The following is an 18,188-nucleotide window of genomic DNA, read 5'->3' on the forward strand; positions in this document are numbered from 1 at the left end:
CGACAATTTGGCAGCAGCGGGCGGCAGCGCGTCGAGGCCAGAGCCAAAGGGACGGTTGGAACGCAGGTGGCGGCGGCGCGCGTTGGCCCGAGGTTTGTAAACACACTGCAATCACCCCTCCACAGGCACTGCACTCGCCTCTGATTGTAAGCCAGGAGGTTGTTTTGTATAGTTATTAACCTCTAGACTATCGTGCACCATAATCTCTTCTCGCAGGGGCTAGGGACGGGCCAAAGTGGAGGGGTGGTGCAATACTGGTGTCCCCGGCATGCTCGACCGTTGTGCTCCCCCTCGTCCCTACTCTTCCATTCGTTCGTTCCCTCTTATTTCTCTTTCCTTTCCTTCATTCTCCTTGTCATTATATTCCTTTTCTTACCACTCTTTTTCTTTCCTTTATTGTCATTCTAGGTATTCCTTTTCTTGCCATTCTATTCCTTTCCTTGCCACTTATTCTTTCCTTGGCATTCTTTTCCTTTCGTTCCTCTTCTTTTCCTTCCCTTTCCGTTAGTTTCCTTTCCATTTCATTCTTTTCTTTTCCATGCCATTCTTTTCCTTTCCTTACCGCATGTTTCCTTTCCTTGTAATACTTCTCTTTTTCTTGCCATTCCGTTCCTCTCATTACTGTTCTTTTCCTTTCCCTGTTACTTCTGTTTTCCTTGCCATTCTTTCCAGTCATCCCTCCACAGGCACTGCATTTGCCTTTAATTGCAAGACAGGAGGTTGTTTTGTGTAGTTACGGAAGTGTGGACTATTGTTCACCTTATCTATCCTCACAGGGGGTAAGGAGGTGCCAAAGTGGAGAGGTGTTCCTGGCACGCTCAACTGTTGTGCTTCTTTTCCCTATTTTTCCATTCATTTGTTTCTTTACTTACTTTTCCTTACCATTATTTTCCTTTCCTTGTAATTCGTCTCTTATTCCATGACATTCCTTTTCTTTCCATGCAATTCTTTTCCTTTCCTTGTCACTCAAACAGTAATACCTTGGTTTACGAGTACCTTAGTTTACGTGCGTTTTGATTTACAAGGAAAAAAATTGCAAGAAATGCCTTGGTTTACGAGCAGTGACTTGGTGTACGAGCATGGATGTAGGACATTTGACCAGGTGTGGAATGTCACTTGATGGTGTGGAGTGTCACTTGACCAGGTGTGGAGTGTCACTTGACCAGGTATGGATGGTCAATTGACCAGGTAGGTATAAATTAAGAATTTACTTTACTCAAATGTTATTTATAAATGGTTCCCAACTGTATATGATATTATTAATCTGAAATGTGAAAAAAAAATGGTGACAAATGAAGTCCCAATAGGACGAATCCTGCTTTCATGTCTTTTAGTATCATTTTAGCTTTTTCTAGTATCATGAGCATAGGTTTCTCAAACTGAAGAATCTGATGCATCATGTCACAAATTCGTTTTTTTTTTTTATCATTTGGTACGTATAATTTTGGCTCCCAAAGGTGTGTTTTTCATTTGTTTGTATCATAAGCATAGATCTCACAGCTTTTGGCTTCGAATGGGACTGAATCATAGAGGAAATATCGATACTTCTTCGAAATGTAATGAATTGAATCGAACTGAATCAATGTCAACACAGGCCATAAGGCCCCTGATACATTCAGTTCTCAGACTGTGCTGTGACAACAGCTCATCACCTGATCTACTGCTACACCATGCCTGCTAGATATCCTTGAAGGGTCTGCAGGAAGTCCTGTTAGGACAACAAACAGTGCCTTCAGTGTGACACCTGTAACTGTTGGCAACACAGAGCTTGTAACACCAACATCTCTGAGGATCACTACCACCTGCTGAGCCAGATGGATGACTTCCATTGTTGATGAGGCTCTTGACCTGGTGCCTCCAGGGGTCCAACTTCCTTCGATCAACAACCTGAAGCATGCTGTCCACTGTGCTCGAGCTGGTCCTTGGCCGAGTCACCCGACTACAAAGGACTTCGAACTTGACATGCGGCATGTTCCGGTCGACTTCTTCAGGCGAGATGTCATGCACAAGGGGGAGCGGTTACTGATCTTCGCAACTAAGAAGCAGCTGCAGCTTCTGACTAAGGCCAAGTCGTGGTTCACTGATGGCACATTCAATTGCGTGGGGGTAGGCGGTGGCCCAACTGGTAGCGTACTGGACCCACATTCGCCGCGTGATGGACGACGCGGGTTCGAATCCTCACGCTACCACTCGGATTTTTCGGTCACCGCTGAGTGGCTTAAAACTACCCACATGCTGTCCTGAAGACCACCCATCAACCCGGACTCTAGAGGAAGCCGTCCAAGCGAATCAAGAACGAGTTCCGGGGGGCAGCATGAGCCAATGCAAGATGGCGCCACTATAAACACTCGCCTGCGCCAGAACGGGCTGGGCCGACCATCAGGCCCCACCTGGAAGAAGCAGTGCGCTCTGTCCTGTAAGTCCCAGTGAAGGGCTGCTGGTTCCACTGGAGCCAGGCTATCTGCTGTCGCATCGTCAATGCTGGTCTTCATGCTGCCTACCAGAAGCCTGGCGAGATCCAGGACTACGTCCGCTACATAATGTCTCTACCTCATCTGCCTCATGAGCACATCCCCGGTGCATCCCAGCAGCTAAAGGACCGGTGCCCTGCTGACGAGCGTCTAGCTGAGCTGACCAACTACATCGTGAGGTCATGGATCAACCACAAGCACCATAAGCCTGAGTCCTGGTCAACCTTCCGCTGCTTCTTGAGGACCAACAACGACTGTGAGGGGTGGCATAATCACCTCAAGTCCAAGCTGCCACATGATCACCCAAACATGTATATCTTGCTGCCACTGCTTCACCAGGAGGCTGAGAAGGTCGAGTGCACTGTTGAGCTTGTGTGCCAGCCGCCAGGATGTCGTCCACCGTCACTGTAGGTGGGAAACCAAGTTGAAGCAAACTGCTCTCGAGAAGCTGTGGGACAAGTACACTGCCGGGCAGTACTCTACCTTTGAGCACTTGAAGAAATGTTCAAAGAAGAGGGACCATGCTGAGGAAGCCTGATTGAGGCAAACTTTGTGTAGCCAAAATTAAATATTTTTTTAAACATGGTCAATAAAATTAAATAGAAAATATCCTGGTCAATAGTCCTACCCCACCTGGTCAGTTGACCTGGTCAACCATCCTACCCTACCTGGTCAAATGAAAAACTAGTCAAATGTCCTTTCCCCTCGAGCATCCTGTTTGTACAAGTTGAAGCTGCGAGCAAGGGTTTCCCTTTGTTCGCCACAAGATGCTCAGACTGGGAAACATTGGGAATGGGGTCTTAAGCTGGTGCCACACTGGACCTTATTTCCTCCAACCACTTTGGCAGTAGGCGCAACCGGCAACTCCAACTTTTGTGGGTGTCGTCACACGCGACCTCTTAAGAGGATTAAGAGGAATTTAGAGGAGGATTGAGAGGTTTATAAGAGGATTAATCCTCTTCCATTTCCTCTTGACTCTTCCCATACTGTGATGCTGATGTCTGCGTCACGGATGGAAAGGGTTAATATATTTCTGTGTTGCTAAAATTTGTTTCTCAAGGAAGAAGTAGATGAAAATTAGCTGATGGTAACTAATCCACATTGTTTCAGGTGTTGCAAGCTTTGAGCAATGCAGCAAAACACATTAAGCTCCACCCTCAACCTGGGTGGTGGGGACGGCAGTGGTGGCGGCGCTGGGGAGATGCAGGACCTGGAGGTGGCGTGCCGGCTCATAGACAAACACCTCAGCTATGATTCCAGCTTCCCTTCACTCCTGGAGCGCCTCAGAGTCTCCCCACAAGGTTTATAAAGCATGAGCTTAGTCATGGAACATTTGTAGCTAAAAACATATCCTCAGGAAGAATGATGTTCATTTCTCAGTATACTTGTCCAAGGCTTCTCAGATTCAGGCTAACTTAGCCACATTTCACTAATATCTTTGGCCAAATATTTTACACTAGTGTCAGAACAGCACATTTACTTATTTAAGTGTGGTGTAAATTATATATTTCAATTCATTCAGTCATTTTCCATCATTTACAGTGCCGTAGACCCACAGCTGGTGTAGGTTTATCAGTTACTCTTAAAAATATTTATAATTGCACTGTTGTGAACAGGAGCTGCTTTGTACAGGCCTACCGGCCTCTTGCAGACTCCTTACATTCTTATGTTCTTATGTTGTATGTAAAATTATTGTAAAGCACATTTTTCATGCAGCTTTTTATGAACTATAGTCTCGATAACGAGGAAATAGATTCCCCATGCAGTACATGAATGTTTTGTCTTACATGAGGGTGTGTGTGTGTTTTTCTCCAGGTTTTCCAACAGTGAGTGGTCTGAGTGAGAGTGACTACCCAAACAGTGGGGAGATGCGTCTTGCCCGCCACCATCACACCACCCGCAAAGTTCCTCTGCCATCTGAGCTGATGTACCACTTCCAACGTATCCTTTTTTACTTTGCATGTTATCCTCTTTTTGCCACAGAACCTCAGGATGGCGATCAACACTGGCATACTCATTTACATACATCAGTTGTGTAATATGGTCCCATGCCCAAAGAATGGGGTTAAGAAGACAGCAAGACGGCTTGTATGAATGGTAAAAATTAATGGAAGGGTTAGTGTAGTGGTAAAAGTGTGGGAAGACAGATCATATGTTAACCTAGGCATTTTCCTTAAGTTTGATCTAGATATGAAATGTAACTGCATGATGGGACTTTTTCCTGAGATTCATCGTGCCTGGCTCACCATCGACAGTGATATCTATGTCTGGCTGTATGATGATGGGTGAGTATATGAACATGGCATTCATATTTTATTGCCACTAATTTTTTCCTGGTCCTCTTGCATAAATTTGTAAGCAGATGTCTAGTATTTTTAAGCTTGTGATGTTATAATGAATACTATTACATGCACACCTAGTTTGGAACTCATTTAAAAGATAACCACGTCCATTTACTTGTGTCCATAAAAGTTCATGCTGAAAAAAAATAAAGTATGTAACATTTGTTTCAGGAGCGATCTGGCATACTTTGATGGCCTACATGAAACCATTGTGAGTGTGGGTCTGGTGAAACCCAAGGCTGGTGTGTTTAAGCCCTACATTGAACACCTCCTCTGTCTTACCACTACTTCTGAAATAGTCCTTCTGGGAGTGTCCTTCTCTCAACCCTCTGATGGCAAGTGATTAATGTCTTGTTCTTTGTGTTTTGTAGTCATTTATCATATTAGTCATTTAGTCCTATACTCTGAATTGAATGCCTGTCTGTTTTAGCCAGTTTTTATTACATGCAGTTAAGTGTTATTTTATGAAAATGCACTTAGGGCTGCTCTCACAGTCGTTTTGTCTGTTTTGATTATTACCAATGGCGCCGATCGACGCTATAGTTTTCCATGTGAAACAGGCCTATGGGGTAGTAGCGGCTGCAGAGGAAGCGAGAGGTGTTGAGGGTGTGTGGTAAGGTGCAGGGCCAGGCTAACCCCATGGCCGCCACTACCCCATCGGCCAGTTTTAAGTGGAAATTCTAAAGCACTGATCGTCGCCATTGGTAATGATCAAAACAAACAAAACAACTGTGAAAGCGGCCCTTAGTCCTTAAAGTAGGTATATTGGATATTGTAAGCAAGTAACCCTGTTATGTCTTTGTGCCCTGCAGCTGAGGTCAGTTCAGGAATGCACCTCCTGCCCGAGCCTCTGTTCTCCGTGCCCACCGACGGCTCGTACCTCCTCACCATCCAGGGCACCCAAGATGGACGCATCTTCATGGGGGCCAAGGATGGCTGCCTCTATGAGTTGGTTTACCAAGTATGGCATCATCTTATCCTATTATCTTATTGAGTACTTAATATGTAGTGAAGTCTTACTGGGGCATCAGTAGTAGTGGTGTCCTTATTCCATGAAATTGGCCATATGTTGGTTCAGTTACAGTGCCCTCTTATATGGATGTTGGTAAAGAGATTGGTTAGGGAAAGTAAAGAGAGAGTGGATGAGGATTTTGGTAGGAAAATTTCAGCAAAATACCAGGAGAACAAAAAACTTTTCTGGAAAGAAGGTAAGAGAGAAATGGGGGGAGAAAAGAATGACATTTCAAGCTCAACGGAAAAAATCCAGTGTGGTTATAACCTTGCATGGATCATAAAGTGTTCTCTGAATTTCAGAAGATGTCAGCTGTCGTGTTCCTTATAATTTTTTCCCAGCTTTTTATGATGGTTGTCTGTTTCTCATTTTTTCCAGGCAGTTGATGGCTGGTTTAGCCGCAAGTGCCAGAAAGTTAACCACACAAGGTCAGCCATCTCTTACCTCCTTCCTTTCCTCGCCTTCTCAGAGGACGACCCCATAAATCAGGTAAGGAAATAAAGTATGACACTTCCTTGTCTCTACAAGTGGTGTTTGTACTGTAAGTAGCATGTGTGAATAGTATTCACCACTTGTTGTAGTCAATTCATAGTGACATGCAACTTGATGCTGGCTGTAAGGACAACATACCATGGATGTTGTGAATGATATCTGTATTACAATAACTAAGACATTTTTACATGGTACCCACTTACCACTGTAAATTGAGTATGTAAATGAAGTTTATGTATTTTGTATATGTGCTGCTTTAACCTTTTCTTGTTGAAGGTTGAAGTGGACGACAGCCGACACATCTTGTACACCCTGAGCGACCGCGGCACAGTGACGGTGTATGACCTCGGTGCTGATGGGAAGAGCACCTCCCGCGTGATCTCTGTTCCGCACAACAACATCATGAATGCTGCACTCCAGGTTGCCAAGTGAGTGGTTCTTTATTTTGATCAGTGAGAAATAATTTTATTGGTTTGACAGATAATACAGTAATTTGCATCACATAAGACAGACATTTTCTGTATCCCATGATAATTTTGCAGAACTGTAGACAAGGCGAATTTTAAGAGTGTGGTGAGTCTGTGTCCGATCGGCACCGATGAGTCACCTCATATTCACTTGGTGGTTGTCACAGGTAAGTTAAAAATTGTTGTATTATTTTGAGTAGCAAAGAGTGTGAGTACGAGACACATGGTTGTGTGAGGGTATTGTTTGCTGAGATATATTTATTTATTTATTTTATTTTATTTAGTTTTATTTATTTATTTATTTATTTATTTATTTTCAATATAAAGATATATTTACCTTCTCTGGGTTTTTCCACCACATTCCCTGATTTAGGGATTTGAATTGATTGAAGGTTTGAAATTCAGGACAGATCAGATAAGAGTACTAGCAATTTATGTTAATGATAGGTGCTTTTCCATTTTACATTTTTTGTAAGGAATATGTTGAAAGCAAGTACGTTTCATAGAGTTATCATACAGGAGCAAAACTTCATCCAACACCTTCAACTTTGTAGGCACAGGGGTGCGACTTTACTACACAACCGGACACCTGAATGGAGGGCTCAACCAGCGTCCCTTCCAACTTGTCCTGCTCCACGTGCGCTTACCACCTGGTTTTGCTGCCAATGCCACTGTCTACAGGCCCACCAAGGTTCATAAAGCCTTGTACTCTCATGGTAAGTGTGTTGAATGATTGATCTGTGCAAAGTAATATTCTCAGTTTTCAGCTCTACAAAATCTTGATCTGTAGAATGATGAGATGGGATGGAAAAAGTAATAAAGAGGTGTGTGAGAGTTGTGGGTATAACAGTAAGGTAGTGGACTGGAGTGGTTAAAAGGTAAAGCATTGGCGATCTGAGAAGTTTGAACTTGTGGTAAGAATGAATGACGAGTTTGTGAAGAATGGATGAGAGTAAGATTGAGGGAAATGGTATCTGGAGGAGACTGCTAGTTAAAGAAGTCAGCAGAAGGGATGAGTATTGGAGAGGGAGTATTGGCAGGAGAGGTACTGAATGTGATGCAGGAATAGATAAAATTTTGGACATACTTTGGCCATCTCTTTGAGGAAAGCTTCTGTGATTGAACATAGCATTACAAACATAGATAGATTGAAGAATACCTCTGTTGAAAACTATAGTATTCTTTTAGAGTAGTATTTTAATGGTAAATTCATAGATCTTGAGAATGAGACTGGTTTCTTTTGCTGAGAACCAATTGAAATCTTGCAGGTATGGGTATTCTATGTTCGAATGAAAGTAATGAAGCTGACACAGTGTGGACCATGAGCAGTGATCAGTACCCATACCACCACATCTTGGCGGAGTCCCAGAGCACCCTTGCTGTGGATGGGTACGTGTGGGCCCTGGCTGATGTTACTCCCAAGCTCTGGTGTGCTGCTCTCAATCCTCCTACATCTCAGGTATGTTTGGTATGGTGAATAAAATGCTTACTAAGATTATTCAATCCATGATAATATTTCATGTTATTTTCCTAAAGTGTTATTTTTTCTAGCAGTTTATATTATGTTGCTGCCTTGCTAAGGTCTACTGGCCTCTTGCAGACTCCTTATGTTCTTATGTTATATTGAGCTTTTTATTACCTTAACCTTTATTGGAGCATACAGGCATGAAAGACAAAATGGGGAGGGTAATGATTGTGTCTTAGGGAGGAAACAAAGGTATGAAGGACAGTTGAATGTTGCATGATATAGTGAGGTGGTTCAGCCATGTAAAGATTATGCAAAGTGATGGCTTGGTAGAGTGTATTTGTGTGAAATAACGTTGCTAGGATGAGTGTAATGGACATAATACTGTGTTTCCCCTGGTTATGCAAAGTGAGATGACTGACAAGGATGTTAACAAGAGACTGCCATAGCCACTCCCAGAAGGATATTTCAGAATAAATGAGGCGTCTTAGCTATAGATATATAGAGTTATATTGTATTTTCTTGTTGATGTATAAGCCAGCTTTGTTTTTATTTATTTGTTTATCTTTTCAAAAAATATAATTAGAAACATTTTCTGTTGCAGGGGACTTTGCCACCCCTCCTTGTTACACAGCACCAGCATGCTCCCAGACAGCTGGTGCTTCTCTCTGCCAATGGAGCACACATACTCACCTTCCAGCGGCCCGTTGATAAGCTGCGCTCCTTATTGGAGGAGGCCAATGGGGTGGAGGCATCTATAGTCAAAGATTTCTTTGCCGACATGACACCAACACAAGCATGCACCACCGCCCTGATCATTGCAACGGATCCCAACATTCAGAACACACAGGTGAGAAAAAGCTCAGTTTTTGCTCTGGTAACTGCAGTATTTCGTTTCACTTGAGAATTAAGTTAATGGGTCTCTACTGCACATTATGAAATTTGTTCTGAGACAAGGTTTTAATTTATGTTTCTTCACAGTCATGATCTCTTGCCAAACTGTGTCATCTAGATTGAGCCTCAAAGTCATCCAGTAACAAGACAAACTTTGATGTATAGAAAGAGAAGTTGAATAATGAAAGGGCTGGAGTGCATTTAAACAAGAAATTGGTGTCTTGCTGAGTCTGGCATAATCATAATTCATCTTACAATTCCCTGGCAGGCTGCAGAATGGGCAACCCGTGCTCTCTTTCTCTATGGTGTTAGTGTGACGCCAGCAGCACCTACTCCATTCCCACTTCAGTCTCCAATAAATTACAGTAAGTTTGACATGCCTCCATGGTCTAGTGGTCAGCGTTCCTGGCCACGACTTCACAGGCCCTGGTTTGAATCCCGGCGCGGGCAGTTGGTGGGCAATTCACCCAGCTGTTCATCCTCCCTTTCGGGCTGGTCAATAAATGGGTACCTGGGTTGACCCGGGGAAGGTAAACTGTGGCAATCCCAGATTTCACATTGGCGCGTGTCCCGGGGTAATGGGTTCTTACCTACCACAAGCTCAAAGGGCCAACGGTTTGGAGATGAGCGCCGCAACCATGCACAGCTATGGCGTATGCACCCACCTTTACCTTACCTTTGAATTTGATGTGTATGGGATTATTGTAATGTGTACAGTGTTTAATAAAATATGTGATACCACTTTTAAAAAATGTGCAACAGCTAAGAATGGGAGTTTCCATATATTTGATGCAGATTATAGAAAACTGATGATAATTAGAGTAGAAAGAGAGTGTTGCATCTTTAGGGCTCTAAGGTTATAGGATTCCCATGCGTCTCCACTTCTTCAAAATTTGTCAGAGAGTGTTAATGGACAACCTCTTGTACACTTATATTATTATTATATTATATTTGGGTAGGCATCAACAGGTCTTAATTAGTGACTTCACTTCCTCCACTTCTGTGCAGTAACCATCATGTCCACAGGCCTCCTAAACAAGGGTTCTGTTGTAACAGCTATCATGGAATCAACTATCTATCAGTATTAGCTGTATATTGGGGAGCTTTGTATTACCCTTTTTTAATGCAAAATTGGAGATGATGCCTTGCTTTTTTTTTTCTTTTCAGGTTTTAATCCACCTCAGATGTCAACTCCACTCCCAGGCCAAAACATCAACACCACAGTTGCTCAGGATTCACAGTTTTCACCTCTCCACAATGCGCTCTACCTGTACCTGGCAAGAATTCTAAGGCCAGCATGGTCCACCCCCATAGCCAAGGAGATTCAGGTTGAAGGAAAACCTGTGGTAAGAAATATATCTTTTCAATGATAAGAAAAATGTTTTACTTTTTTTAAGGGAAATTTAATATTCCTTATCTATCTATATCTCTATCTGAGTATATATTTTTGTTCTCTTTTCCCAGATGGTGAGTTGTATGACAGGTGAGGAGGTTGGCTTCCTGGCATACCAGGTGGAGCTGCTGCTGAAGTTCATGACCACCAACCAAGGCGGTGCCACCAACCCCCTCCAGCCTCTGAACATGTTAGTGTTGTATGCAGCATAAGTAACTGTAACAGCCAAACTGTCACAACAGTTATGAAAATATTTTCAGCATTTTTTTTATTTATTTATTTATTTATTTATTTTTTTTTTATTAACTAAAAAAAAAGTGTCATTGTCAAAGAGTAGACCACAAAGTATTCCTGATTCTGATTGCTCTGTATAGTAAAAAAAAGCTACTCATCTTTATTTTTTTGTATTTTTCAGTTACGTACATTTAATTTACAAATAATTACAATGCCAGATCAAATACCATACTCTAACCATGTTGCATATTGTTCAAGTACATGGATTACCTGTATAAAAGTGAAGTTGGGTGCATATGCTATGGCTATCCTTATGAACATTTGGAATTCCAGATTAAATGCAAGCCTCCATACATACATGTGTATGAGGTATATTCAGAGTTGCCAGCCTGTGGGTTTTAGGTCCCAGGGCCCACGAAGCTTGAACTATTCTTTCAATTATCATAAATTACCTGTCTTTCTCTGGGGCATGTAACAATTACACTTCAATACAACAAGTGATACTGTTAACAAAAATGTAGTTGATCACTCTTGTTGTTTTATTTATAGGTAAACGAGAGAAAATAAATGACCAATGCAAGGTTCTCTTTAAAAATCTTTCTTGCCTGAAAACCCTGCGAAATCAAGCAGAACTTATCTTTTTAAAATAATACAAATACTAATAATAATACAATAATTGCTGAGTACCCAAGGTCTTGGACCACCCCAAACAAAATGCAGCAGTCATTTGAGGGTGGGGTGTAATATGCTGGAAGCAGACCCAAACACCTGGCTGTCCTAGTGTTGGGGTGGGCAGGTTGTGGAGATGCTTAATGCCCTAATGTTTTTGATAAATTCCGTCAAAGGCGAAACTGATACACTCCAAGCAGGTACTCAGCAAATACTGTAATATAAATAGATTTTTTTTTTTTAAAGATCAATGCTTCTTGATTTTGCAAGGCTTTCATTCAGGAAAGATTCTTAAAAAGAAGAACCTTGCATCGGTCATTTATTTTCTCATTTATTAATAAATAGAACGAAGATGATGAACTATATTTTTATTAACAACTGTATCACTTATTGTATTGAAGTGTAATTGTTACAGGCCCCAGAGAAACAGGTAATTTACAATAATGGAAAGAATAGTTCAAGCTTCGTGGGCACAAGGACTTAATCAGTGGTGACACCTGCTAAGAATGAATATACCCCATTGAATATGTAAACAATTACAATTCCAGATCAAATGCCAGCTTGAACCGCAGCATTGGTGATGGGTCAGAACGAGTGTCTCTGATGGCACTGAAGCTGTTGCTGGAGCAGTCACGAGAGGTGCTGCGCCTCATCTCAGAGCTCACCACACACAACTTCACTGCCATTCTTGGGGGTCTGCAGAAGGTTGGTGTTCCAAGGTTTTCATAGTACAATATTCTGAATGACTGTCCTGTTTTGTTTAAATGCCCCTCAAATACTTATCTTCAAGTATGACAGGATAGTAAGATGTCTGCAATTGTAAAGTGATGTGATACTTTCAGGAAATGCGCGAACAGCTTAAAACAATAACTCTCCGTGACCTGGTGCTGACAGGGAGGGACATCTGCCGTAGCCTCATCATGGCACTGCTTGACAGGTATGAGGAGTCCACAGGGTTGATTTATTGTAGGGGCCTGGCAAAAGTGTGGCCCCAAGTCACTGGATTATCATTCTTTCCATAATAAAAGTGCTTCCTCTAATGCTTTCAACTTGCCATTTTTCTTTAGATGAAGTTGCACAAGTATATAAGAAGGCTACAAGAGGCCAGATGGGTAACACATGGCAGCTCATCAGAGTGGATTATTTACCAGTTTCCTCTCCCATCCATAAATATATCCAACCTTCACTTAAAACTTTCAGTTATGTTTGCTTCAACTACATGCCTGCTCAGTTTATTCCACTCATCCACCACCCTGTTTTTTAACCAATTCTTGCATATATCCCTCCTGAACCTGAATTTATCCAATGTGTGCCCATTCCTGCATATTCTTACATCTGTTTTTAAACAAATAGTAATGGACTAAGACTCATCACTGTGGGATGCTGCTAGTAACACAAGCCTAATCTGATATGTCCCCATTTAACTTCATCTTCCATCTTCAGGTATCAGGATAGATGATTATAATCATTAGCTTATTTTACTTTTATTCATTTATTTATTTATTTTTTTATAAAGTTTCTGAAACTGAAGCTCGTTTTTGTAATTGTCTTCCAACAGATACCATGGAGATAATGCTTCTTCTGATGCTATCTCTGAACGCCTGAGGGACATCTGTCCAAACCTGTATCGTATTGAAGACGCCAAGTTAGCCAAAGCAAATGAAATAATCTTAAGTTCCAAAGCAAACCCAAATAAAATGGAGAAAGAGAAAGGCTTCAAGGAGGCAGTAACAGTAAGTCCATACTTCGGAGTTCATTATCAGGGGCTCTTTATTTTACTCATCAAAACATTAAATTTATTGCATTACATATAATGCTGTTTTAAAATAATCCTCATTTTATATCTTCCATGTTGCCAAATTTATTATCAGTTTTTTTTCACAAGTTGCCCCCTTATTTTGACAGTTTTGTGAGATGGTCAAATTTTTCAAACTGCATTCATGCTAAAAAAAAAAATCTTCAGTTATGCAAACAGATTGGCCACCATGTGAATATAACTGGCATCTGCAGTCAGCTAGCCAGTGGAGGGGCCTATGAGGGTGTGGTGGACCTGTGCCTGAGTGTGGCCTCTCAGAGGGACCCAACAGGCAGGGCTCTCCATTACTACAAGAACAATGAGCCTGCTGAGGACCACCAGGGCTACATGGCCTTCACAGCCAGGTGAGATGCCTCTTCCTGAGACAAGTCAAGACATAGTTTAAGTGAAGCATGCCAAGGTTAAGTATATCTGTAAGTGTCCATGGTTGCTTTTTCACAGGTTTTGGACATTGGGATGAATTATAAACTATGGTAAGAATAAATAAATCTCCTGTATTGTTCATAATTTTCCTCTTCAATTATTTAATATATATTTTATCACTTTGTTGGCCTCTCATGCAGTTTCCCTATAACCTCAGTGTCCCCTATAGGGCTCCCTCTGTCTCAAGTTGTTCTTTACATTATGATTTAACTAACAAAAATGGTTTATTAACTTGTACTACATATTGTCATTTTAAAAAATTGCTGTCACCCACAGGATGGAATGTTACCGTGTGCTGCTGAACCAACTTGACCAGCTGGTGGGAACAGGTGCAGCGCCCCCAGCCTCCCCAAGTGTTCCCACACGTCCAGGGCCCCCAACACCCCCTCCCCAGACCCTCCCCTCCACTGATGCCACACAATATGCCAATCAGGCAAGTATCTTGCATGTAGAAATTATAGGAATGATTTTTTTTTTTTTTTTTTTTTTTTTTTTTTTTTTTTTTTTTTCCCTACCTATAGCGTCGGTAGGCTTTCTTCAGGGGCCTGGTGGTCGGCCCAAGCCTGTTATGACGCAGGCAATTTTTATAGTGACACCAGTTATGCTTGGCTCATGCTGCCCTCCGGAACTCATTTTTTATTCACTTGTACGGTTTCTTCTAGAGTCTGGGTTGATGGGTGGTCTTCAGGACAGCATGTGGGTAGTCTTAGGCCAATCGGTGGTGACTGAAAAATCCCAGGTGATAGTGTGGGGATTCGAATCGACGTTGTCCATGGCGTGATGAATGTGGGGCCCGCACGCTAACCACTCAGCTATCGTCTACCTCTTCCTCTAACACTTTCATTTTAACTATTATTATATTATATCTGCTGTGCTGCTCATAATTTTCCTCTTCAATTATCTAGTATAACTTACAAGGCTTTCCTGAGGAGATTAGCTATAATGAAACAGTCACTTCAATTCATATACAGTAAACCCTCAGTTCAACGGACCTGCTATTAATGGATTTTGGATTTAACGGACAAGGTCAGAGGGTCAGAAACCCATGGGAACTGACCGAGAATAGTTTTGAACCAACTGCACCTAGTAACTGCAATAGCGTCTGCTAGCCACCTCTCCCTTCTCCCTTTATCTGATCTCCCATCCTTTGGTTACATTAGTTCAATCCATGATTGCCAATTTTGGTAAGAATGTACCAGTTTTGGTACTTTTTGTCTCATGTACATTTAGTATGTCTTTTTAGCTCACCTGATGAAATATTTTCCTCCTCGTGATTCCCATTCAATTGTGTATTTACACCACAAGAAAGTCTTATGTATCATTCCAGAACATAAATGTAATGGAAACAGCAAAGTGTTTGTGAGTGTTCGTAAAGTGTATAGAGTAACGCATTACGATATTTACGAAAGTTGGGGAGAATTGTTGCCATGGTGATGGGTGGCCACCCGCACACCAGTACAGTAAATTTTAACATGGTGCCCGTTCCACATGCATACTACAATACACACGCACACACCATCACCAAAATTTGAAGCACTCTGGTATCATATAAATATGTACATTATTTATTTATTAGCTAATGCTTCTTTCTTATAAAATTCTAAATTGTTCAGGTATCGTCTTTTATTATTTTGAGTCTTGGATTTTGAAACAGGTGAACTTTTGGGGAGTGCACAGGACACATCTCATTGTTTATAATGGAATTAAATGGGAAAATCCACTTAAATCAACAAATTTGCACTTTATTATGAGCTAATTTTGGGTGACAGAAATCGCCCCTAAATTGGGCACTTGGTGTACATTAGGGTTGCACCGATAAGCAATTTGGCCGATTACCGATTAATCGGTAACCAATAATCGGCCGATACCAATTAATTGGCCGATTATTTAGAAATTATAAATGTGATTAATCTTCATTAATTACTGGACACTGGTACCACAAAGTTAAAAACATACTGTAACCTTCATGTTTACAACTTTGTTTACTGCCCAACTGTCATCTCCTGTATGGAGAGCAAATACTTCTAGTAATTTGTTACTTATAATTTAGCCTTGCTTTGAGGAAACATCCTGGTTTTAATATGTTAGAATTTGCCAGTTGCTACTAGAAATGGTAGTGTACAGAAAGTTTATGAATCTCTCAAGTCTTCTACTACTTTACTGTCTGTTACACTGCCTTTGCTTTCTTCTAAACTAAAAACACGCATGTTTTGATTTTTTATTAGTACAGAATATACAGTATGGTTACTGCATATTAATATGAAATAATAACTTTATGTAGCTACAGTGATGAAAAAGTTGAATAATGCCCCTCAGTTAGGTAAAACTGAAAATGGAATAAGCGTACCGTACGAAGTCTGTATCTGAACGTGTCCAGTACCAGTACGGTGAGAGTCCGTGAGACCCACGCCACAGGCTATCATTTGCCTGCCAGTCAGTCAGTGTGTCTCAGTGAGCATGTTGCCTATGTTATGTAAGCTGGTGGCGTTCCAATTATTGTTTCTAAAAAATCATATAAGTTTTGTGGGGACGATCTAGTGAGTAGTGACAACAATGCGATACGGACTTAACACTTGCAGGATGGGTAAACGGAAAAACTCTTACAGCGGTGGAAGGTGTTCCAGTGAGAAGTGGAAGACAGTTCTAAGGCTAAATCACAGTGGCTTCACATAAGTTTTGTGGGGACGATCTATCATAATTTTATGTATCAATTTGAATTACCTAATATTAATTTCCATAGGGGCTTGCTTGAAATAAATGCTGTGAAAAGGTATCAGAGTTTTGGTAACATCACCATCCTTACATTAACATTATTAATATTGTGTTATGTACATTGTATTATAAAAGAGAGAAAAAAATACTAATCAGCCCTGATTAATCGGTCAAAACGCCAATTACCGATTAATCGGCAAAGTGGCCAATTACCGATTACTTACCGATTAATCAGTGCAACCCTAGTGTACATGCCTCATTCTCGTATTATACACATAATAATAAGGGCCCTGCTGGGAACCTGTGGCCTCATTGCCTCGCAGTCCATCGCTAAGTGTGCTTTGCGTATATACACACAACATGCAGACAACATACACAATAAAAATTATATACTTGCGTTTATTAGATTTATCGTTATTATCCTACGTATTTTTAAATTTCTGTCTCTACTAACAGACTTTCGGCATCAACAGACTTAAGTTCCTGTCCAATTAGTCTGTAAAACCGAGGGTTTACTGTACTCCTTATAAGTTCTGTGTCTCTTCTTACTCCTACCTTACATTTCACTTAATAACTTATGCTTTGAAAGATTTTTTATTAGTGACTTGTGTGCTCACCCCTATTAAATGAATGATTGTTTTCAGATGATCAACCTCATCGTGAGCAGTACAGATGAACTGGCGCATGTAACGCTGTACCAATGGCTAGTGGACACGAATCGCACTGACCGCCTGCTGTCTCTCTCCTCCCACTACCTGGAGACCTTCCTCACACGCTCCAATGGTCAGGCACCACTTAACCATCTTCTCTGGCGCTACTATGAGAAGAACAAGGAATTCTACAAGGCAGCCAAGACCCTCCTTCTCCTTGCAGAACAAAGGGGGTAGGTCATGGCTGAGAATCTAACATGTCATGCTTATTATAGTTGTTCCTATTTAGAGATTGGTTGGAGGATCAAAAAGTCTTAAGAAACAATATTTTTTTAGAGAAAGTGAAAAATGAAAGGGGCCACACTCACAGAATATTAAAGCTTTCACGCTCAAATACTTTTGATGCCTGGGGTAATAGTACTATTGAGTGTTGTTCAAATGTGCAGTGTTGCCTATTTCATCTGGGTGATTTTTCCTTCTCCAACTTTAAATGCTCTTGGTTTTTAGTTTCTTCTGCCCATGGAAGGTATTGGTGATGATGGTAGTGATGCACAATATCTGCACCACTTATGCTTTTCTTTTTGGAAGTCTAAAAACAGTAAAGTTTCTCTCGTTTTAGGGACACACCAGTCGGCATGCGTGTTGACTACCTCTCCCGTGCTCACATGTGCCTCAGTTCCTGTGAGATGAACACTGCCTCTAACTTTGCTGACTTCATGCTGCACCTTGAAGAAAAGAAGGAAGTGGCTAAAGTACAGCTAATGGTGAGTATTGTAAACTGTGATTCCTTGGAGTTCCCACCTGGGGAGGGGACAACAAATATCTCCACTCCTCTTAACTTTCTCTTCATTCACTTCTGAAACATTTGCAGTATTTGCTCTAATTTCTATTTTGTGGAACACCATCTCTCCTAGGCCCCCCTTATTTCTATGTAATCTTATGGGCAAAATAGGTTTGTTATTCAGTCACTTTCTATGGAATGCGTTCCTGTTTAATAGCAGAAGCTTCCTGTATGACCATCTTGTGTTAGTCTCGTCAGCCTCCACTTGGTTCCATTTTTGTTTTGATTCTATGAAATAAAAAGCTTAGCATGCTACAGGCCCATCATTTTATATTTTAAAGGCTATTTTATTTTTTTATTTATTTTT

The 18,188-nt window shown here is 41.2% G+C and overlaps 1 protein-coding gene across 2 annotated transcripts in view; it reads left to right on the forward strand.

Moving 5' to 3' along the window:
* LOC127007505 (nuclear pore complex protein Nup155-like) overlaps positions 1 to 18,188 on the forward strand; it is a 22,435-nt gene continuing 4,247 nt past the window's right edge. Inside the window, exons 1-22 of one of the 2 annotated variants that reach the window (XM_050878610.1) lie at positions 1 to 92; positions 3,582 to 3,772; positions 4,287 to 4,412; positions 4,660 to 4,756; positions 4,985 to 5,148; positions 5,626 to 5,774; positions 6,204 to 6,314; positions 6,594 to 6,745; positions 6,860 to 6,951; positions 7,339 to 7,500; positions 8,053 to 8,243; positions 8,854 to 9,099; positions 9,412 to 9,508; positions 10,311 to 10,489; positions 10,608 to 10,726; positions 11,988 to 12,144; positions 12,282 to 12,376; positions 12,998 to 13,172; positions 13,403 to 13,599; positions 13,955 to 14,111; positions 17,035 to 17,273; positions 17,660 to 17,804. In XM_050878610.1, the coding sequence (XP_050734567.1) occupies positions 3,601 to 3,772; positions 4,287 to 4,412; positions 4,660 to 4,756; positions 4,985 to 5,148; positions 5,626 to 5,774; positions 6,204 to 6,314; positions 6,594 to 6,745; positions 6,860 to 6,951; positions 7,339 to 7,500; positions 8,053 to 8,243; positions 8,854 to 9,099; positions 9,412 to 9,508; positions 10,311 to 10,489; positions 10,608 to 10,726; positions 11,988 to 12,144; positions 12,282 to 12,376; positions 12,998 to 13,172; positions 13,403 to 13,599; positions 13,955 to 14,111; positions 17,035 to 17,273; positions 17,660 to 17,804 (3,222 nt within the window). In that variant the 5' untranslated portion in view covers positions 1 to 92; positions 3,582 to 3,600. Of the gene's footprint in view, positions 147 to 3,581; positions 3,773 to 4,286; positions 4,413 to 4,659; positions 4,757 to 4,984; positions 5,149 to 5,625; positions 5,775 to 6,203; positions 6,315 to 6,593; positions 6,746 to 6,859; positions 6,952 to 7,338; positions 7,501 to 8,052; positions 8,244 to 8,853; positions 9,100 to 9,411; positions 9,509 to 10,310; positions 10,490 to 10,607; positions 10,727 to 11,987; positions 12,145 to 12,281; positions 12,377 to 12,997; positions 13,173 to 13,402; positions 13,600 to 13,954; positions 14,112 to 17,034; positions 17,274 to 17,659; positions 17,805 to 18,188 lie in introns of both variants that reach the window. The other variant, XM_050878609.1, reaches the window with a different exon arrangement.

Source organism: Eriocheir sinensis, chromosome 35 (genome assembly GCF_024679095.1).
Source record: "Eriocheir sinensis breed Jianghai 21 chromosome 35, ASM2467909v1, whole genome shotgun sequence".
In the NCBI taxonomy this organism is placed as follows: Eukaryota; Metazoa; Arthropoda; class Malacostraca; order Decapoda; family Varunidae; genus Eriocheir; species Eriocheir sinensis.